Source organism: Anabrus simplex, chromosome 3 (assembly GCF_040414725.1).
Source record: "Anabrus simplex isolate iqAnaSimp1 chromosome 3, ASM4041472v1, whole genome shotgun sequence".
Taxonomy (NCBI): Eukaryota; Metazoa; Arthropoda; class Insecta; order Orthoptera; family Tettigoniidae; genus Anabrus; species Anabrus simplex.
This window is the reverse complement of record NC_090267.1, coordinates 79,573,344-79,597,768: the sequence shown is the minus strand read 5'-3', so window position 1 is coordinate 79,597,768 and position 24,425 is coordinate 79,573,344. Positions and strand designations below refer to the sequence as shown.

The window sequence follows — 24,425 nt, the reverse complement described above, 5'->3', positions numbered from 1 at the left end:
GTAACTTATGTCAAAAATACTTATGTACAGGTCGTAACCAGTACATTATGTCTATACGAGAATATGTGTCATAACGTACACTAAAGTGAGTTGGTTCCCCTTTGTTCAAAATACATAAATCCAGCTCTGTTACTAATGTTTCCAGCTCTCTTCCCTGAGGGCAAGGCGTCTCAGAGCCCCATACAGGATGATGGACATTAAAATCTTCCAATAAGAGGAAGGGAGGAGGAAGCTGATCTATAAGATCAGTGACATCATTTATGTTAAGAGCCTGGCCTGGTGGAAAATAAACATTACACACTGTTGCTATGACAGGCAGCGGAACGCGAACAGCTACAGCCTCAAGCGGGGTTCTTAATGGAACCTCTTCGCTAATAGTATCGGAACGTACAAAAATGCCAACGCCACTGCAAGCCCGGTGAGCATAATATTGTTCTGTCGAGTATAGTCTGAAATTTCTCAAGACCGTATGATGACCAGGTCTGAAGTTGGTCTCCTGAATACAGACCATACTCTCTGCGTACTCACTAATGAGCTACCGTAGCTCAGCAAGATGCCTGTCATAACCGTTACAATTCCACTGAAACAGTGCCATAGTGTGGACTATGAAAGGACGGTTAGGTTATGAGCGAAAAATGCTCACAAGCCTAAAGACTATCAACATCTAGATCCGTAGATGTAGAGGACAGCGCGACATCCATCCCATCATCAACAGACGGCGGGAATGCTGCCCAGAACTTCGACGCTTTTCAGGGGTGGCCAGGTCCCCTACGAGGAGAGCGCGCAGGTTTTGGAGCAGGAGTACCTCCTGGTGCAGACTCATACCCTCCAGATGGGGGGCATGATTTCTCCTTTGCAGGGGAAGTGCGAGAGCGCTCAGCAAAGGCGCTCTTTTTCGCCGCCTTCTTTTATTTAGACGGGCTGGGAGATAGTTTCCCAGCCCTGTTTGACGATGCCACCTCTGCCGGCTGGGGCACGGTTTTCACCGACCTCTTAGGGGTGGGGGGGGACTTAGCCTTCACCCCTTGCTGTGCCGGCTGGCAGTTCCCAGTTCTGGTTGGTCGAAGGTGGGGTGAACCTGAACCTGGAAGACTCTCAGCTATCAAGCTATAGTCGAGTGTACGAGCAGGTGTATTCGTGGAATTAAACTTACGGGGCACTTCCTAGTAGGAAAGACCATCCAGGGTCTTAATCTCCTGGATCTTCTTACTCAGATACATCGGACAGTTCCGATCCCGAGGAGAATGAAAACCAGAGCAGTTAGTGCACTTGTATGGATTTGTGCACTCCTCCGCGCCATGAGCTACTCGTCCACATGTACCACATATAGATGGATTCAAACAGCAAGATACCATATGTCTGAATCGCTGGCATAGATAGCATCGCATAGGAGGCGGGATGTACGCCCTTACATCGCAACGATAAGTTGTTACCTTGACTTTCTCTGGTAACACTGACAACTTGAAAGAGACAATGATGGCACCAGTGGCAACGTCTTCACCGTTGACCTTGCGCATAATGCGCAGGACGTGTGTCACACCACAGTTCTTCATGTCTTTCATCAACTCGTCGTCAGTGTTCAAAATAAGGTCGCGGTGAAAGATGACTCTGCGAACCAGATTCAAGGATTTATGCTCCTCCACTTTGATGGGGATTTCGCCAAAGTGGTTGCACTTAAGCAACTGATCAGCTTGCAGTGCGGTATGAGTCTTCATAAGCAAACTACCGTTGCGCATTTTCTTGAGGTCCTTAAGTTCGCCGTAGACGCCTTCAATATGTCTCCTAAGAAGGATCGACTTTACCAGCTTAAAATCATGCCCATCGGTTCTGGCAGAGAGCAGGAACCTAGGGAAGCTGGATCCCATTCCTTCACGCTGCACATGTTCCCAGGGAGTGAACCTCTCAGGGAAGCAAAAGTTAAAGACTTTGGTGGGGGACCACCTTGAGAGGTGCGACTTCATTTGGAAGCCATGCCCGAAAACTTCCTCCCCGAATGCCACCCACTTCGATCAGGGGTCTCTGTAGCCGAACCAAGCAGCCAAGGCAATACCCACCTGGTCATAGCAGGTACTGCCCGGGGTCCGATGTTGGACGATGCCTAATACGGGATGACTGAGGCAATGAGCACTAGGACTGCCTTCCTCCAGTCCCCTGCAATAGCATGTACCCCATAGCGTGTACAGAGCACTAAATATCGAGAAAAAAATAAAAAATAATTAATAATAATACGTCCTTCTGGCATTCGGCTGTGCGGGGACCTGTGTTGTCAGGCGGATACTACTGCCAAGGTACATGGCGCTCCCACTCACAATATTCCTGGGTGGGCAATTGCAGGCTTTTGGGCGTAATCGCACACGTAAGAGGCCCATCTCCGGGCAGCATGCACATAAAAATTTGGAAATGGACTACATCTGACCCTCGGAAAAATAAAATAAAAATAAGGAGGGGACCATGACCACATGACCCTTTAAGTCGCCTTCTACGACAGGCAGGGATTACCTGTGAATGTATTCAACCCCTCCCATCCACAGGAGGTCCAACACATTATACCAAACCGCATTCCATATCCGAGCCTAGGTCGCCCCTTTCAGTCGACTGATACGACAGGCAGGGGATCCCGCGGGTGTATTCTACATGTGCGTCCCCCACCTGCAGGGGATAGTGTGTTTGGTCCGCGAGAGGTATTTTATTACCCTCAAGTCCACCAGCAAGCCAGTTAGAACCCCCCTATCCTCCACGTGGGATTATCACCTCTCCCCCTGCTACGCCAGCGTAGCAGGTTCGTGGCAACAAGAAAAAGAAAAAGAACCACGGTAGAGTGTCACCCAGGAATTAGGTAAAGGAAGATGTTGAGGAAAGTAAAAGAGAAGGAGGAAAAGATGATAGTTTCTCATGTTGGTATCAACAATGTAAGGAAAGCAGATATAAGTACCAACATAACTGGGAATGTGTAAGATATGGTTAATGCAGTACAGGAGAAGTTTAAGGGAGTAGAAATTGTTATCAGTGGAATACAGTGAAGGAGAGATAATGAAGGGGAAAGTAATCAGGGATTTAAATGAGACTATGGGGTGGGTATGTGGAAAACTGGGAATGCGATTTGCAGACCCTAATGGGTGGATAAGAGATAGGGATGTGCGCTCAGATGGGCTTCACTTGAATCGGAGTGGTACCTGTAAGTTAGGTGGTTTGTTTAGAAGGGTTATGTTATGGGAAGGGAAATGCAGTGGACTAGGGAGTGGTGATAAGATTACAAGGAGATGGAAGACAAGTCAAGATGACATAAAAATGTTAGTATTAAACTGCAGGAAGTATTGTAAAGAAAGGAGAAGTTGTTTAACCCCTCAGTACTGACCTTTATACGTGGTATAGACCCTCCTTTCTTCCGTAGCTGCCGACCTCTATACGTAGTATAGACCCATACATGGTTTCACATTTATGGCTATAGTGCGAAGACTTTTGGAGTTATGGATATGCAAATTGTTTTTGTTTCCAAGAAGACATTTTCGGGTTTATCAGTGCTGTAAATAAGAATTGAACTGAATTGAAAATCGTTAAAATGTACTTTTTGCAAGGATAAGTATTTGTCAAGTAAGTCTGCGCACTAATCTCTGCTTCTTTAAAAGTCTATTTGCTTCATTATTTCCCAAAAAATAAAATAAAGAAATGATGATCTGAGAGGTTTGTCTTTTTGCGTGATGTTCTTTGCTCTAATTTTACATTAAGAGTGTGGTTTATTTATTATATTTGTCTTTATTTCTCAGCTTGTAATATTTTCGTAATTCTCCACGAGTGCTCTGTGTAGGCATGAGTTAGTGCTGCTTTCTGTCTTACGATACGAGAACCAGTTGTTCATGGTATATATCTCATTTGAAAGACGATGTATCGACCTTTTATCTGAAATATGTATCGAGTTGGTTTGTTACGTCATAAATGTTATTCCCCTCATTCAAATTCGTACTACTGCTTTCGGTCTTGCTGCAGCTTCATCAGTCCGTGTGACGCGCAGAGCTCAATGGATAGCTCCTGCCGTGGTTTGACTGACAGTAACATGCTTGAAATATTGTATAATTCAGATGAAAATTTAGTCGGAAGTAGTGACGTTACTAGCAGCAGTGTTAATGAACTAGATGATGTGGCTGTGGTGGATGTAGTGGTATATGATGAGAGTGACGACAAGGAGGAACCAGTACTTGGAAATTTCGTGTAGGAGACTATAATATTCAGACAAGTCACAGGGAAAAGCCTTGAGCATTTCTGTCATATATTTGCTTATCGGGGTCAGCTGTTGGAAGTTTTTTTTACAAAATCCGCTCGCTCAGGTGAGGGACGAAATATTCAAGGCCGGTGAGCATCAGATAATACAGTTCCAAGGTTGCAGGAAAAACATTTTATCAGGAAATTAGCACCCAAGAGTGAGAAATTCAAATCTCAGAGACGTATCGTGTGTTCAAAACACAGCAAAAAGAAGGCATTGGTGTATTGCTGCCAGGAGTGTGACTTGGGTCTCTGTCTCGAAGAGTGCTTCGAACTCTATCACACGAAACTAAATTACTAAGGAAATGTGAAACAATTATGTAATTAACTGCATGTACATAGTTCTATCATAAGGAATTCAAAATTTTGTGAATATCGGGCTACTCTTATACTTGTAGTAACGCTTTAAGTGAATCAATGTATTTCAGTCACGAGTAGTGGAAATCTCATCTGGCCACGGGGTAGGAAGCTCTTTAAAAGCCTGTGACGTCGAGGGGTTAATAGATATACACTACAGTATATTTACCAGATATTGTAACAGGAGTTGAATCGTGGCTGAGAAGTGATGTTATTGATGCGGAAATTTTCTCACGGATCTAGAGTGTTTATCGCAAATATATGACAGAAATGGTAGGAGGGGGAGTATTCATACTGATGAAAGAAAAATTTGTAAGCTACAAAAAGTTAAGGATAGGAAACATGAAATTCTATGTGTAAGGCGCATCTCCAGAGATAATAGAAAACTTGAATGTTTTTGAGTTGTACAGACCTGGAAAGGGTGGGGCCGATGCTGATGCGGAATTATTTAATAAAATAACAAGCTATGCAGGAAAGGACACAGAAAGGAACGTGATTGTAGCGGGTGATCTCAATTTACCAAGTGTCAGTTGGGCAGGTAATGCGAGTGACAGGACGCATGACCAACAAACGGTTAAGAAGTTAATCTGGGAAGGACAGCTGAATCAGAAAGTGATGAAACCAACTAGAGGGAAGAATATTCTGAATGTGGTGCTAGATGAACTCTATAGAGGAACTGAAGTAATAGATGGTATAAGTGACCACACAGCTGTTTTTGTCGCAGTTGAAAATAAATGCCATAAAAAGGAAGGCTGTAAAAGTATGACTATTAGGTAGTACTATATGGTTAAGACATGAGAGAATTTTAAAAAGTAATTATGATCTGTGAAAAATGGTAAATACAATAATGTAAACGGTCTGTATGATGGATGTAAAGCAAGTGAGGAATGTGAAAAAAAAAAGTATTTGCCTTTAAATGTGGTAAGGAATGGTAAAGACCTGCTATATTATAACAGAGGATAATAATAATAATAATAATAATAATAATAATAATAATAATAATAATAATAATAATAATAATAATAATAATAATAATAATAATAATAACATTTGCTTGACATCACAATAACTATTTTAACTATTTTTATGGCTTTTGGAGACGCCGAGGTCCTGAATTTAGTCCCGCAGGAGTTCTTTTACGCGCCAGTGAATCTACCGACAAACGGCTGACAACACCTTCAAATACCACCTGACTGAGCCAGAATCGAACGTGCCAAGTTGGGGTCAGAAGGCCAGCGCCTCAACAGCCTGAGCCACTCAGTCCGACAAACAGAGAATTAAAAAGACTAGGAAGAAGGTGCAGAATGGACAGCAATAGAGTTAGAAATGGTTGTGGAAGTAAGAAGAAATTGAAGGAACTTACTAGGAAATTGAATCTAGCAAAGAAGTCAGTTAAGGATAACATGATGGCAAGCATAAGTTAATTGACAGTCATACAAATTTTAGTTAAAAAATGGTCCTTTAAGGCAGAAACAGTTTACAAGGAGGATATTCCAGGAATCATTAATGAACAAGGGGAGTATTATTACGATTTACAGAAGGCAGAAGTATTCCGTCAGCAGTATGAAAATATTGTTGGTTACAAGGATAATGTGCAGGTAGATGAGATGACGAATATTAACAAGTATTGAAATGTACCTACGATAACAAAGACATTTTAAGATCTAAAAGTCGAAAACTACGGAAACAGCAAGAATTGGTGATTTCGGGGAATATACTAGAGGCAACTGGTTGGGATATAGCACCATCTCTGAAATACTGATTTGATTACTATTTCCATGAAGAAGCTATACCAAATGAATGAAGAGTTACTAGCCCATGCATAAAGGAAAGGGTGATAAACGTAAAGCAACTGTTGAGGAATGTGTAAAAAAAGTGTTTGCCTTTAAATGTAAAAGTATGACTATTAGACAGTACTATATGGTTAAGACAAGCATGAGAGAATTTTAAAAAGTAATTACGATCTGTGAAAAATGGTAAATACAAATGTAAACAGTCTGTGTGAAGGATGTAAAGCAATTGTTGAGGTATGTGAAAAAAATGTGTTTGCCTTTAAATGTGGTAAGGAATGGTAAAGAAATGTACCTACAATAACAAAAACATTTATAATAAGATCTAAAAGTAGAAAACTACAAAAGCAGCAAGAATTGGTGATTTCTGGGAATGACATGTAAGCTTTGGGAAAGCATTATTTCTGGTTAGTTATATTAGACAAATTTGCAAAATTACTAACTGGTTTCATAGAAGGCAGTCTGAATTTAAGAAAAGTTATTCCAATGAAGCTCAACTTACAGGATTCCAGCAAGATATAGCAGATATTTCAGATTCAGTAGGTCAAGTGGACTGTATCACGACTGACCTATTAAACACTTTTGATAAGGTAGATCATGGGAGACTGACAAAAATGAGAGTGCAAATGGAGTAGAAAAGAGCGAATGGGTGGCTATATTTCTAGAACTGAGAGAATTAGAGTATGTGAAGCATTATCTGATCTTATAATCATTAAGAGGAGAATTCCTCAACACAACATCATATTATTGGACCTTCATGTTTTCTTATATGTATAAATGATATGAGTAAAGAACTGGAACCAGAGATAAGACTTTTTGCAGATAATATTATATTATGTAGAGTAATAAATAAGCTACAAGATTGTGAGGGATTGCAAAAAGATCTCGACAATGTTGTGAGATGGACAGCAGGTATGACGATAAACAGGATGAAAATTCAGGTTGTGAGTTTCACAATGAGGAAAAGTTCTCTCAGTTTTAATTCCTGTGTTGACATGTGAACGTTTCTTGAGGGGATCACTATAAGTACCTAGGTGTTAATACAAGGATGGATCTTCAATGGGGTAATCGCATAAATGGGATTGTAAATAAAGGTTACAGATCTCCTCATATGGTTATGAGAGTATTTAGGGGTTGTAGCAAGTTTGTAAAGGGGAGGGCATGTAAGTCTCTGGAAAGACCACAGAGCACGGTTCCAGCGTTGTGACCCTCACCAGGATTATTTGATTTGAGAACTGGAAAAACTTCCAAGAAAAGCAGCTCGATTTGTGCTGAGTGATTTCTGACAAAAGTACCATTTCTAAAATGTTGTACATTGATACTTTTCCTTTTAAAGCAACACAGAAACTATAGTATATACATGTAGTGTTTTTATTTTAGTTTGCCCTAAGATTTGTTGAAAAATTCAGTGAGACAATGCCAGCTTACATCCTTCTAATGAAAAAATACTGCTACATACCTGCTCAAAAATGTTAGGAGGAATGAAAGAAATAACAAACATTACTGAGTTTTTTGAATGAGTATTTGATGCTAACTATATAACAACGTAGGGGCTGCCTGGCCGAGGCGGTAAAGGCATGCTTGGTTTGCTCGGAAGGACGTGGGTTTGAATCCCCGTCAACAAGTCATCAAATCTAAAAAACGAGACTTCCAATTCCAGAGGTGCATATGGCTCTGAGGTTCACTCAACCTACACCAAAAATGAGTACCAGGTTAATTCCTGGGGGTAAAGGCGGCCGGGCGTAGTGCTAACCACTCTACCCCATCACATGCCGATGTTACAAATAGTGGAAGCTTTTACCTTCCATCCCTTCAAGGGCCTTCATGGCCTGTATGGAGATGACTTTTCTTTTTATATAACACTACTGTATTCCTACAATGAAATTTTAACGTAAAACATAAATGTAACCTACAAAGAGAGTATTGAACTCTCTTGGCATTCAAAGCATTTCAGAATATATTACATACTGTAAATAGATAAAAAATAGTAACCGAAGAAATTATCTGAAATAGCTCCCCCAGTTTAATACCAATATAAATGGTCCGATATTGGACATTAAATTTTCCAGCTAACTCATTCTATTTCTATTAGTATTATAAATTTACTCATTTGGGACAAATATTTCAGGTTCCCTATGGGAATCAACATCCATATCATCCCCCACTTTAGTTCAGTTAACCGAGGTTGTAATGTACCTTGAAAAGCCTATGAGCCAGTACTGACATACAGTGTACTTCGAACTGGCTCAAGGGGTTAAAAGTAGAATTTTTTAAATTTTGTACATATTGTGACTGTATGCTGGTCTCAGCTGGTTAAATATGGGTCAGTGTGTCACAAGTCTAGCCTTTGTCGGCATGGCGCGCGTGTCCTTGATCCAGGTGGCGAGCTGTTTCTAACCTGAAGGGAGAGTCTAGCTGGCTTGGAAAATAAATTTTTTTTTTTTTGAAAGTGGACGAGAGATGAAAATAGCTAGAAGATGTTCGCCTGCAGTCACACTGGATTTAAAGCAAAGGAAATATTTATAATATCTTCGATGGCGTGATAAGTGTAACTATGAATGTGTACAATAATGATATATGACTGGACAGTGTTAATGATATCACGTGTGAATTGTAATTATTAGTAACTGCATTTTTATTTAATTTGAATGGTATATTGGCAGAAAATAAGGTGAATTTAATTAACAAAACCAATAACAATTCAGTACTTGACTTGACTCTACTTCCTACGAGTGGAGTACTACGGTACTTAAAGCGAGTCATATGTATGCAAGTCCTCACTCGCTCACTTCTGTCACTTCGTTCGCTTCGCCTCACTTCACTCCAGCTTATTTCATCGCGGAATGTCAGTGGAGATACTGCCATCGACAGGGAGAGTGGACTCATTTCCAGTGTTCAACTCTTACTTCAAATTGTGCCAGCCTACGACTATAATTCGTGTAACCAACAGACGGTATAGATGTTGATTCCCATAGGGAATCTGAAATATTTGTCCTGAATGAGCAAATTTATAATACCAATATAAATGGTCCATTATTGGACATTATAAATTTTCCAGCTAGCTCATTCTTGGTTGCCAGCGTTTCGCCCTCGTGTGCTAGGGTGGGCTCATCAGTTGGTACCTAGCACACCTACCAATACGCTGGCCAGTGCATACCGTGGAGGCCACTGCGTAGGCTAACTGGAGCCACCGGCAGTGCCAATGCACTAAGAGACTTTGTCTCATCACTAAAAATTGATGCCTGCTTGGCCATCAGATGGTATAGATGTTGATTCCCATAGGGAATCTGAAATATTTGTCCTGAATGAGCAAATTTATAATACCAATATAAATGGTCCGTTATTGGACATTATAAATTTTCCAGCTAGCTCATTCTTGGTTGCCAGCGTTTCGCCCTCGTGTGCTAGGGTGGGCTCATCAGTTGGTACCTAGCACACCTACCAATACGCTGGCCAGTGCATACCGTGGAGGCCACCGCGTAGGCTAACTGGAGCCACCGGCAGTGCCAATGCACTAAGAGACTTTGTCTCATCACTAAAAATTGATGCCTGCTTGGCCATCAGATGATATAGATGTTGATTCCCATAGGGAATCTGAAATATTTGTCCTGAATGAGCAAATTTATAATACCAATATAAATGGTCCGTTATTGGACATTATAAATTTTCCAGCTAGCTCATTCTTGGTTGCCAGCGTTTCGCCCTCGTGTGCTACCAACTGATGAGCCCACCCTAGCACACGAGGGCGAAACGCTGGCAACCAAGAATGAGCTAGCTGGAAAATTTATAATGTCCAATAACGGACCATTTATATTGGTATTATAAATTTGCTCATTCAGGACAAATATTTCAGATTCACTATGGGAATCAACATCTATACCATCTGATGGCCAAGCAGGCATCAATTTTTAGTGATGAGACAAAGTCTCTTAGTGCATTGGCACTGCCGGTGGCTCCAGTTAGCCTACGCAGTGGCCTCCACGGTATGCACTGGCCAGCGTATTGGTAGGTGTGCTAGGTACCAACTGATGAGCCCACCCTAGCACACGAGGGCGAAACGCTGGCAACCAAGAATGAGCTAGCTGGAAAATTTATAATGTCCAATAACGGACCATTTATATTGGTATTATAAATTTGCTCATTCAGGACAAATATTTCAGATTCCCTATGGGAATCAACATCTATACCATCTGATGGCCAAGCAGGCATCAATTTTTAGTGATGAGACAAAGTCTCTTAGTGCATTGGCACTGCCGGTGGCTCCAGTTAGCCTACGCAGTGGCATCCACGGTATGCACTGGCCAGCGTATTGGTAGGTGTGCTAGGTACCAACTGATGAGCCCACCCTAGCACACGAGGGCGAAACGCTGGCAACCAAGAATGAGCTAGCTGGAAAATTTATAATGTCCAATAATGGACCATTTATATTGGTATTATAACCAACAGACGTCGAAAATATCAGATAACTCATAAAAGTACGTGTCTTTCTATAACAACTTGCAGGATTGTGCTCAGGATTTTTCTTAATTTATTCTGTACAAGTTTCAGCAATCATCAGAGAGTGTAACGTGGAAGAGGACCTCTATATTATTCATCGCCAGAAAATGGAAGTTCGTGCCAGAGACTACACACATTCCATCATGAGTTTCTAAGTCGATAGACCAGCACCAACAATGGAGAAATGCAAGGATTTCAGCCCTAGAATGTTCGACTGAGGACCCCAGGAGTTCAACATGAAGACTACAGTATAAGTTAAGTCGACAATGTCTTATTTATATCTGTTCTCTGTAGCTCTTTATTTCCATTCTTATTCTCTTTGTGATGGTCTTATAGTCTGTAGTTGATCTCCTTTTCACGATATTTTATTGATTATTTCCTAATATGTGAGATAGGACTTTTGTGTACTTGTTTAGATTCCTGACCACGTGTTGTTGAGTTCGGAAATTACAGATCAGTTGAAGTTATCCATGTGTTATCGGAACCATCATTGCTTACTGTACGAATTTCATTACATTAGTGAGTTAATCTGTGTCAGATGAATTTGTCGAGGTAATATTTTCCCAAAATTTTTAATATTTTCATGATAAATGGACTTATATTCGTGCCTCGTGGTAATGATAGCATGTCATCAGGATATTAATTCTGAATTGAGATTATGGATTTATTAGGAGTACATGCATGGTGATATATAATTATAAATGGATTATTTAGTCATCAACAAAATTAATGGGAATAAGACTTGTTTTGGATGATAACAGGTTCTTATATAATTTTTCTGACTACACATTGTGTGATATGTGGTTATGATGAATATTAGTCGTCATTATAATGTTGTTACTGTATGTGGAATTTATGTGGAATTAGTACATGTGATATGAGTCCTTTTGATATTGAATTGTCACGTGATAGTGCGACGATATTTTTATACATGATGTTGATCATGGTAGGAAGGAGATAATGACTCTTCAAGATTATATGAGGTGTAGTCACTGTAGTAATGTCTTCTGATGATGATAAGAATAAGTCTATGTCGATCGATGTGCTCCATAATTCAGCCTTAATATTTTGGAATAAGCTTATCCTGATATAACTCATGGAAGTCAGTAATTCTAAGTTTCTAATGTATGTGTAAATCTTACTGGAGGACCTTAAGTCTGTAAAATAGATTCTCAAATAAATGTCCTGATAAGAGTATAGTTCGATACCAGGCGAGCTCACTTTTTATTGCCATAATTCGTACTCACATGGAGACTTTACATTTTCAATGACATTTCTAAATGGACTTATTGGAGAGTGGTGATGTCGATTTGTACCTGAATGAGACATGTAGATACTGTAAATATTTCTTCTTTTGGAATCTTCCAGTAGTTAGTTGTAGAATTAGTAAGATTTTCTAGTGCTAAGATATTTCTTGTGCATTTGTTTTTTTGTTTTGTTTTTTTGCTAGTTGCTTTACGTCGCACCGACACAGATAGGTCTTATGGCACCGAGCTCGATAGCTGCAGTCACTTAAGTGCGGCCACTATCCAGTATTCGGGAGATAGTAGGTTCGAATCCCACTGTCGGCAGCCCTGAAAATGGTTTTCCATGGTTTCCCATTTTCACACCAGGCAAATGCTGGGGCTGTACCTTAATTAAGGCCACGGCCACTTCCTTCCCACTCCTAGCCCTTTCCTGTCCCATCGTCGCCGTAAGACCTATCTGTGTCGGTGCGACGTAAAACAACTAGCAAAAAAAAAAAAGTCTTATGGCGACGACGGGACAGGAAAAAGCTAGGAGTGGGAAGGAAGCAGCCGTGGCCTTAATTAAGGTACAGCCCCAGCATTTGCCTGGTGTGAAAATGGAAAACCACGGAAAACCATTTTCAGGGCTGCCGACAGTGGGGTTCGAACCTACTATCTCCCGAATACTGGATACTGGCCGCACTTAAGCGACTGCAGCTATCGAGCTCGGTTTGTGCATTTGTGATGTGATGTGTTGACAGAGGAGACAATCTGTGACACTTTAGTGGCATTTTATTTATAATTGTGGACAGGATTTCTACGTCGAAGTATTTTTGTTATTTAATGATTTTTTCAACAGAGATACTCGACGTCTCGAATTAATTTTATCAGAAAACAAAAGCAAATTCAAGTTTCAGTCAGATGTTAATAAAATTTTAATAAACATAATTTCACTAATATTTTGATAAAAGAAGTAAACTTGTTAATTTTGAATATTTTATCTTATACACTTCATTAAAATTTAATGTGTTTTCCAGATTGTTCGAGGAATTCGTTGCAGCAATCTCATTTTTCCAGATTAAATAAATTTCAAATTATTAAATAAACAAACGAAAATATGTAATATTCAACACTCAGTTAGAATTGAGGGAAAATTAAGTTGCGTGTACCACCCCTTTGTTAGTATTATTTTTTATGTCACATCAAGATTCAGCAGTAAATTAACGTAACGTAGCGATCATTTTCCATCATCATAGGTATCAGGATGGCAAAAGTTTTATTTTATTTCAATAAAAATGTTATACGATTTTCTATACACCAAATATTCTTATTTTCCGAACCTCATGTCAAATCCTGCCACTTGTATTTATTAAGTCAGTAATCCTGTCGAACTGAGCACCCCTGGGGTGTGTCTTATTCACCGGCAGACCTAGTTACGGGTACAATATATGGCAGTAAATGAAAGGATATCAACGATGCAGGGGGAAAAACCCTAATCAGGGTTACGAGGTTCTTGTAGTAATCTCCTCAATTTTGTCTATAGTTCCCCCAAGAGTAACCATGTTATTTGTTATTCATCTGTATCTTATATTTCTGTTCTTTTCTTGTATTTATCTGACTTTCTTTTTATCCTACACTTCCAACATCAAGCCTGAAGATGTGTCAAAGTGGCCCCTCAATGAGTGTTGATGCTCGCCCTTTTAACCCTTTGAAGGTCACGGCGCAATATATTGCGTGTTGGAATTTGAAGTGATATATCTTCGTAACTGTATGTCTTTGGACAACGATTGAAAAATGGATAACTCCCTACATCTGTTGGCTATATTTTGAAGTCATTAGGTCATTGTTATCACCACGGGGAACACTGGAAATGAAATGTTTTTAAGCGGATGTCTTCAGCTTTAGCGAGTCAATTGCAAGCAGTTGAACATGGCTGCGCGAAGTTGAGCTGTCTTGCTTACAAGCGACGATACAATTCGTGAAATTCTTATGAATACTGAAAGTGACTGTTCAGTATTTGAAAATAGTGATGAAGACGATGTAGGAGGTATATCTGGAAATAATTCAAGTGGCAAAGACTTAAATGAAAGTGAGGTTGAGGTCTTACAGCCGCCATGTCCGAAGCGAACGAACGTAAATAAAGCGCCTAGTAATCACAGAGTTTGGGAAGACGAGACTATAACTAACCAATTCACGCCAACCGCTTTAGCTTCAATGGCAGTAAGTCAGGAATTCAGAATGTTTCACTGACGAAAAATTCTTCAGAAATTGACATTTTCAAAAAATTGTTGTCCGCCTCTGTGGTGTAGTGGTTAGTGTGATTAGCTGCCACCCCTAGAGGCCCGGGTTCGATTCCTGGCTCTGCCACGAAATTTGAAAAGTGGTACGAGGGCTGGAACAGGGTCCACTCAGCCTCGGTAGGTCAACTGAGTAGAGGTGGGTTCGATTCCCACCTCAGCCATCCTGGAAGTGGTTTTCCATGGTTTCCCACTTCTCCTCCAGGCAAATGCCGGGATGGTACCTAACTTAAGACCACGGCCGCTTCCCTCTTCCTTTCCTATCCTTTCCAATCTTCCCATCCCCCACCAAGGCCCCTGTTCAGCATAGCAGGCGAGGCCTCCTGGGCGAGGTACTGGTCATTCTCCCCAGTTTTATCCCCCGACCCAATGTCTCACACTCCAGGACACTGCCCTTGAGGTGGTAGAGATGGGGTCCCTCGAGTCCGAGGGGAAAACCAACCCTGGAGGGTAAGCAGATTAAGTAAGCAAGTAAAAAATTGTTCCCTGTACCTTGTTTTGAGGATTATCATATCAAAAAACATTACTAAAAATGATGTTTCACAATTTTTGTGCTCAAACTAGTTGTTTGATGTCTTGTTAACATACTATGTTAAATTCATTTTGCAGAAACAAGGACATTAGGGACTGAGAAGAGAGCCTATATATACGAAGCAAGCAGTGTACGGAGGTGTGTGTTTTTTTTGTTTTTTTTTCAGGTTTGCTTTGTCCCTTCTTACTGCTCCCTCTTCCCACACTTACCTGCCCTTGTGTTCATCCCTTTCATATTCGTATCTCTGTATATATGATTGATTCAAAGCTTGTTTCTTCGTTTATCTGTGAATTTTGAAGATGTTCTTCACAACAAATTCATCATTCTCCTTGAGACCAGATACATACGGTGGATAAATACAAGTTAGATAAATACAAGGAAAGGAAATAAATAAATATAAGATAAAGGAGCTTCCCCCCAAATAATCCAGCTTCCCCTCCATTCACATAATTAAAATTATCTGCATTTTAAATCTCCCAATTTATCCCGCACTAAATTATTTAAAAAATAAAAATATAATTCGTCTTTGACATAATAACAGTGTAGTACAGCATTTGACTGTTTTTCAGATGTGGCCATAACCAAAGCAATATTGCAGCATTCAGCAGGACAGCTACCAATAGCCATTGTTGGTTACAAACTTAAATACAACCAAGCAAGTTGGCCATGCGGTTAGGGTCCCACAGCTGAGGGCTTGCATTTGGGAGACAGTGGGTTCCAATCCCACCGTCTGTAGCCCTGAAGATGGTTTTCTGTGGTTTCCCATCTTCACACCAGATAATGCTGGGGCTGTACTTAACTAAGACCATAGCCACTACTTTCACAAACCTAACCCTTTTCCATCGCTGAAAACCTTTGATGTGTTCACGCAACATTAATCAAGTAGCAAAAAAAAAAAAAAAATTGTTAATTTGTGGATACTATGACCAAAGTTACCGTTAAATTCAATTCTTTCGTACATTCATGGTGCGCTGCTGGCTGTAATTTGTTAAGACACTGCTTAGCTGTTCTGTTGGAATAACATTAATAATTGTCTACCCCTTAGTCTCGTTTACTGATATGGGGTCGGTATGAAGCGAGATGAATTTTCAAGGCATTTTCTCTTTTACGGCCAGATATTCTTCCCGATGCCAATCTCAGCTGAGGAACTAATGAAGATGAAACGTATGACAGTTAACTGAAATTAGGTATAAAGGTGAAAGGAATCGGCTGTGACCTATGGATAGGAACTGCCCCGGCATTTGCCTGGAAGTGAAAATGGGAAACAACAGAAAACCATTCTCAGGACAGCCAGCGGTGGGGTTTGAACTCACTTGTCTTCCTAATGCAAAGCTTGTCATGGTGTGTACAAACGGTGGATGGATAAGGGCAAGTTTTACGATGACAGGTCATCATTGGTGGTCTCATGGGAATTGGTTACGGTACAGTAGGAAGGTAATAGGATTATATGCATTCATGAGACGTTTCTCAGGTACGGCACCGACGAGAGTTACCACGTTAATATTTTACATTATATAAATGATAATCATGTCCATCATGTCTGGCTCCACGGCTAAATGGTTAGCGTGCTGGCCTTTGGTCACAGGGGTACCTGGTTCGATTTCTGGCATGGTCGGGCAATTTAACCATAATTGGTTAATTTCTCTGGCACAGGGGCTGGGTGTATGTGACGACTTCATCATCATTTCATCCTCATCAAAACGCACAGGTCGCCTACAGGGGTCAAATCAAAAGACCTGCATCTGGCAAGCCGAGCTTGTCCTCGGACATTCCTGGCACTAAAAGCCATACGCCATTTCATTTATTTCATGTCCATCATGAAAAAAGGAAGAAATATTACAGGCAATTTCAGCGGAGCAGACTCCAATACTGGTACTGGCATGAAAAAGTAAAAGCTTGGTGGTAGTGGCAGTCTGGACAAATATATTCGATCCTCTATATCTTCTGATACTGATACACATATATTTTAATTCTAGGGAACAGATGGAGAGCAGCAACTTACTGTGTAAGAACACATGGATAGAGTCCACACAAAAGAAATGTTTCTATCCTCCACAAATGAAAGCTGCAGCCCAAACTTTGGACCCATAAACTCCAAGCTGCAGAAATGAAGTTCCTACGCACCATGATACAGAAAACCAGGAAGGACAAGTTTAGGAATGTAAAGTCTGAAAGGAGGTGCGAATAGGAGCCTCCCTACTACAGAGGATTCAGAATTGAAGACTGAAGTGGTATGACCATGTACGATGGATGAGTGCAAGCAGGACTGCAAGAAGAGAATATAAAAGAGAAGTAAAAGAAAAAGACCAGTGGGCCAGACCCAGAGGAAAATGAATAGATCTGGTGAAGAATGATGTCAAGGAGAGCGAACAAGATTGGGAGAAGGTTATGAGAGAACAGTGGTTTATGGACAGATAAAGACGGAGAGGGCTCATACACCATATCCGGGCAACTGGAGATGGTCAACGATGATAATGGTGGTGGTGGTGGTGGTGGTGGTGGTGGTGGTGGTGGTGGTGATGATGATGATGATGATGATGATGAAAGGAGTGAGCTAACAGGCAGGCAACCAAAATTTTGCATTGAGCAACATACATACAGTATATACATAAATACATACATACTGAACCGTATCACCTGTTCACAGTCCAATAATCAGTCTATTATTAATCTGCATCATCAATTTATTCATTAATCCATCAACCTGTATATTTCAAATGTATCAAGTAGAGCCCGAACTCCGTGCTTTACGAGAAGTCGTCCACACAGAGCTAGAATATGACCGTGGGATTACTCGAGAAGACCCCGGAAGAAAACGAAAGTTTACTTCATATTATTTGAAGCCAATCGGCGAGGGAGAGAAAACAGGTGGTAAGGGTGTGACAGAGCCCTTTGAATTTGTCATGTGGATCTAACACACAGAGAAATAAGAGCAATCCAGGCTTGACAAACAGTCACATGTTCTAGCTATTTATAAAAGAGAGCTAATTGTAACATTTATCAGGCAATATTATGTGTGCATTTGATTTATGGAAAGAATATTATATCACTACGGTGAGATCCAAGCAGGTCTGATATTTGCCATTCAAATTCAAATGTCAGTTGAAGACAAACCGTCACATCACAAAGGAGGCCGGTAGAGAGCTTGGTGGTTCTCCGACTGTAACGGCCACAGCCTTCCCCTATAAAAGTATGAGAGACCTCTGGCTCGCCCTCATTCTCATTCGTTCATCTGCATTTGTATAATTCTCTGAGTATGCCCTACGTACCGCTTGCTATAAACTTCAAGACCGGGTACTTTGTCTAACTGCTTGAAGAAAGTATTTGAACTTAATACTATGAGAATGTAACTTGTTCATCGGAGTCTTAACTGCGAATAAAAATTAAATGTGAGTGCTAATAGCTCATCTGAGCTTTGACTGAGTTTAAGCTTTATTTAAAGAAAATCGAGTTTGCGGATTTTTAGTGAGGATTGCGCTAATTTATGCCTTACGAAATTGACTATGACTAGTTATTTCTTAACCGTTATGGGTTCTACTTTTAACAAACTACTTTAAATAGTAGGAGATTTGCCAACTGATCTCGCCCAGGTCACAGCAACCGAGCATAATTACGTGCAAGGCAAATATAAGGAATGTTCGTCTTTGCAGCCGCAGGTTCCAGAATGACTCTTAGCTCAAGCAAGAAGCAGATGGCATCGCAGAAAACCATCCAGGGTATCGAGTGCCGGTGTTCCAGACCTGAAGACCACGGCAACATGATGGCTTAAGTCAACCACGAGTCCTGGCCGGGAGCCTTGAAGCGATGATGGCAGAAAATCAGAAGAGTTAATCTACACTTTTTAAGCATGATAGACAATGTAAGCCACAGCCTTCCCCTATAAAAGTATGAGAGCCCACTGGCATGTTATCACCCGTTTTGAGGTTTCCTCTTACCAATAGCTAACATAAATGACTAGAAATCCCGTATTTGGCTATCTCTGTGATAATATTCATCTGACGGATGTGTACTTTATTAGCTTTGATAAGATGGTTTGAGGGAATAGTAGTTTCATGGTTATGTCTTGGTTTTTTTTTAAATATTTCTGTAGCACCTCCTGTTTGGTGCAGTTCAGCGATGTCATGATCATTTATTAAATTTGAGGTAACAACCTCATATGTTTTGTGTGGGGATAGTGGACAGATTATCAAGTAGTTAAAGGTTAAAACTAAGACGTGCATGGTGCATGATTTTACAGCTTGGAGCCAGACCAGCAAGATATTATCTTATTTACTACCGTTGTTTGAGTACTGCCGCTGATATAGCTATGTTTTAGTGGCAAGATGGCTACTTTTAAGAGGCCAATAGTATGCCGAGATATGAAACTGCGTATTGAGAGATGAGATGCCTGTAGCGCTGATAAATGTTTGTGTTAGCCCGAGGGCCAATATTCATATGAGAAGCCATTAGCACCGACGTGTTGATATGAGTGAAACCGACGAGCCCTGAGATGGCCTAATTATGCCGCAAGTGTTTTAGATTGCGATGAAGGCTTGAATGTATTTGCTTCCCTGCATGTTAGCAGCTGAAGCTGGTTTGTTTATTGTGTGCGAAGTGCAGGTAGTCTGTTTGCCTGCAGCTTGTGGCAGTCGACACACATGCTTAGTCCTGTTACATTGTAACCCAGGTGAGGCAAGGTCTGTCAGCTGTTAAACTTTCCCTTTTGATGATTCATCATTCTTTCACTTAGATGGTAATCTGTGCCATGATGTCCCGATACTCGCCAAATGGGCGTGACGTGATGACAACCAAAGAATGAAGCAGAGATATCATGCCAATGATATCACAAGTGTATTTGCATGTTTCCTTTTTCAGGAAATGCAATCTGTGTGCTGTGTCTGTTTGGTGTATATTTTTCTTATTTGTCTTGTCATGTTTGTGTGTACAACGTTGATTAATGAGTGACAGCCCGTATTGTCCGTCCTCTTCAACTGTATCTGGGCCGTTCCCGATATAGTGTATTTTGGGGCATATTGTGTCAGTCCCAAGATTGTGTTGTTATATGTGTGTTTGCGGACATGTTCGGTTTGTATGTAAATATTAGGGCGTGACAATGCGAGTCTTATTATTGTGTATCGTAATGCAGTGTAAAAATAACTCTAGGCATTATGCCGGTCGTAGATAATTCATCTGATTAATTCCACGTAATTATGCGAGTCATCCAATATTCACCCCTTACAACATTTTAATTTGGGTTCGTGACCCTTATTCTGACTCACACTCATGACGTCGATTTGTAAATTCTTGTAAACTTGTTTTTTATTATGGTTGATGTTTTTTTTCTCATGTTATTTGCATATTAAATTTTATTCTACCCTTGCGTCTGTGACTTCTCATTTAATTAGGGTATGTATTCTTGAACCTGTCTTATTTTGAATTAAGTAAATTATAGTTGGATTTTGCACCCACATTTCTACCGGATGATGCACGCAGCTTCTCTGCTGAGCTAGGCCAAGGTTTGAGGCTAGGGTAAGGTACACTACATACAAACCAACAATGCATGCATACACACATTCATACCTACATACACACACACATAAAGGAGAAATACACATGTTCCCTTCAAGGAAATCTTGAAAGGCCTATCAAAAAGTAAACATTACTTCTCAGCTAAAGCCAGAGCTGGGCCATTTGAAACATTAAGGTGGTTGTTGAGACGAACAATGAACAGTTTTGTACAGAATCTTGCCCTTCAAATAATACAACATGACTGAGTATTGTACACTTACTATCATATCCCACATGAGCAAATAGAGCTGCAACAGCCTTGCGGAGAATTAATCTTGTATTTGTAAGGTTTAGCTCAGGTACCGAAACAGGTTCCCCTCGTGTGAAAGGACTGAAACAGAAAAATTCACTGAATAGCAATGAAGAGTACAGAGTGAGTAAAGGGACAGTGCTCAAACCAAACAGTCTTTACCTTGACTTTATCTCCATATAACCAAAAGGATATTTCAACGTGTGCAATGGTTTCTTTTCTACTTGCTCAGGAAAGACTGGAGGCTTCAAATCTTGAACTTCACTCATGTCACTCTAAAACAAGAACAACCTTGAAATACAAAAGTGATAGTTAACTACTGTACTGTGTCTAGGTAACACTTTAATCTACAGGTGTCCCAAATACAAGACTAACCCTAACACTATTTTTTTCTTCCCTCCTAATTTTTTGAAGAGCTAAAAGGAAAAATGTGCTCATATAATGGACCCATGTAATAAAATGCAAAAACACGCTACTGCACTGCCACTGATAAAGTGTATTTAAGTTATGAAAAGCACATTCCATGCATGTCGTGAAAGGCAAGTAGTGATGATTGTTTTAAGAGAAGTACAACTTGGCAAAAATCCCCTACATAACACTAATCAAAGAGAAAAAATGGAAAGGGTCTGACACTTCAAAAAATGAAGGTATTGGCCAAAGAAAGATAAGGGTCACAAAGGGTGTGAAAATGAAAGACTCCCTAAGTCTCCATACATAACACCGTTGGTGTCAGAAGAAACAACAGTTGACCAAGGGAGGTCAGATAGGATAGATAAAATTGAGGAGCATGACGCAAGTAAGTGGAAGAAGTGGAAGCAATTTCAGGACTCAGCTAAGGACCCCATGGTCGCCTAACCACGCTTCCAAGTTGAGAGCTCCTGGGGTTCCTTTTGAGTCGCCTCTTAACATAGACAACCATGGGTGTTATTCTACCGGCCCCAGCCACAAGGGGGAAAGTGAAAGACTATACTGGAGGACCAAGGAAAGGTTTTCATTCCCCTCCCCAAGTCCTTGTCAATTTGGCACAATTATAGTTTCATGGTTCAACAGTAAGTTGTGGTGGTGATTACGGTTTTACGACGAACTACAACTAGGCAACCATCCTCTATGTAACACTAATCAGAGAGAGAAAAACTATGGTTACTAGAGATCTCTATTTTGTGAGTATAGTCACCAAATTTCTCTCTTTGCCCCCATACGAAATTTGCCCGTGGAATATCCCCAGATTTAATCACCTGTCCCTTAGCAATCCCCGAAGTTTTGGTGTTCATTATTAGTATGGTTTTAGATAAACAATAACACACTATGGCTTTTTAACTTGACATTTTCATAAAATTATACAAATAGTATTTATGATTTCCCTCTGTGTGCTCTCTCTCTCTGGTTGTGATCTCTCAGTCCACTCCTTGAATTCATGTGTGATTGCTTTTTGGAAACAACTGAATGTCAGTTCAGCTTTGCAGGGTATGTAAGCACATTGTACACCTGCACTATGATTAATGTTTTTAGAATAGTTCATATGGTTTGTAAAAAAAGTCTACAGACTGTTTCCAGTGATTCGACCGGGTCAGAATGGAATGAATGAAGCCCCCATCTAATGGCAAGGATAATTGTGCCGGCTGCCAAAGTCTGTCGCACTCATCTGGGGCAATGATTAATGAATGACATCATCATCATCATCATCATCAAGTTTCCACTCCAGTTCCCGGGTGTGGTTTACGAGCGCTCTCCATTTTAGTCTATTCATGTACCACTGCTCCTTCAAGACTTCGTCCCAATTGATTCCTTTGGATGTGATATCTTGCTTCACTTGGTCCAGCCATCTCCTCCTAGGTCTTCCAACAGGTCTCTTTCCAGTAATCTCAGTATGCAACCATTGTTTTGCAATTCTTCTTTCTGTCATACGTTTGGCGTGACCAAACTATCGCAAACGTGCTCTAGTTATGGTCTCATTTATTCCAGCTTGTTCTCTAATCTTCTCATTCCTCATTTTGCCTTTCCTAGTCTTTTGAAGTATGCTTCTCATAAACTTCATTTCTGAAGTCTGCTGTCCTCATTTTTGGTACCTGTGCACGTTTCCAACCCATAAGTCAATATAGGGACAAAGTATGTTCGAAACAGTGTTTGTTTTGATCTTAGTGGCACTTGTTTATTCCAGAGCAGACATCAAACTTGCTGATAGAATTGACTGCATTTCTGAATATGGTTATTTAATTCAAGCTGTATTCTGTTGTCACTTGATATTATGCATCCAAGGTACTGATACTGGTTTACTGTTTCCAATTGTACACCCTCCACCATTATATTATCTTTACTTCTCTGTCTATTAATAGACACTGCAGCAGTTTTTGTAGCACTTACTTTCAGTCCATATTTTTTCAGATCATTCCAGACGTTCAGCCTTTCCTGGACTTCATCTTGCTATTTCCCCAGATAACTATATCATCTGCAAAAGCAAATACTTTAAGATCCATGTTGGTGTTCTGCTTCACTTCTTTTATCATTTCATACATGATGGTGATGAATAGTAATGGTGAAAGGGCACTGCCTTGTTGCACTCCTCTAGATGTCTGGAACCAATCTGAATATCCATTTCCTACTTGAACACAGCTGTAGCAGTCATCATAAAACATTTTTATTCTCTGAATGAGTTGCATAGATACATTCTTCTTTTTAAGACACTCCCATATAGTTGTTCTAGGGACACTATCAAATGCTTTTTCGATACAAAGTATGTTACAAGTGTTATTTTTTAATATTCACCTATTTAATACAAAGAGATATAGTAAATAAAGAATGAAATCTTATCATAAAAAGTTACAAGGGGCATGTTTTGCCCATATTAAGGGCATCATCAGCCTCAAACCTGTACGGTAAAGTGAATAATCAGGATCCTGATTGTTCTTACAAATCGTAAAATGAGAATATCAATATAGGTGTTTGTCTAACATAAAATTATTAGAATGCCCTTGGTTAAAATCGTAGTATCAAGCTGCATGTCACAAGTTTACAAGATTACACTCTCCGGAGCGAACTTGTGACATGCAGCTTGATACTTGATTCACCTTACAGGTTTGAGTTTGAAGCTGGTGATGCCCTTAATATGGGCGAAACATGTTCCTTGTAAATTTTTATAATAAGATTTAATTCTTAATTTACTATATCTCTTTGTATTGAATAGGTGGATATTAAAAATAACACTTGTAACATACTTTGCATTTACATACATTTCAATACAGATCTAACATGAGAATTTAAGGTGTAATGCTTTTTTGATGTCTAGAAACACAAATGTCAAGTTACGATCTTTCAGTCTTTTCTAATATAATTTTCAGTGTGAATATAAGGTCTATAGTTGATCTATCTTTCCTAAATCCATATTGTTCTTCTTGCAGTTGGGGTTCAATAATTTTCCTTTATCTTTTCTCAAGAATCTTCTCAAATATTTTAACCATAGGACAGTAAGGTAATCTCCTCTATAGTTTGTGCACTTTTTTTGACTTCCTTTCTTGAATGGGGGAACTACAACTCCCTTTTTCCAGTCATCTGGTATTATTTTATCCTTCCATATTGCCCTTATCACCCTGTATAGTCACTGAATTCCTTGTGGGCCAGCAACTTTAATCATGTCTGCACTTAGTTCATCAAAGCCAGTAGCACATACTTTTGCAC

At 40.1% G+C, this 24,425-nt stretch overlaps 1 protein-coding gene across 3 annotated transcripts in view; it reads right to left on the bottom strand.

Annotated features, from left to right (window-relative positions):
- The window catches only part of Spt7, a 124,846-nt gene that overhangs the window by 45,971 nt on the left and 54,450 nt on the right, over positions 1–24,425 (bottom strand). For all 3 annotated transcript variants that reach the window (XM_067144125.2, XM_067144124.2, XM_067144127.2), the window contains exons 4-5: positions 20,916–21,028; positions 20,725–20,834 (exon numbers count right to left, since the gene is read on the bottom strand). In XM_067144125.2, coding sequence (XP_067000226.1) covers positions 20,725–20,834; positions 20,916–21,028 — 223 coding nt within the window. The remainder of the gene's footprint in view (positions 1–20,724; positions 20,835–20,915; positions 21,029–24,425) is intronic.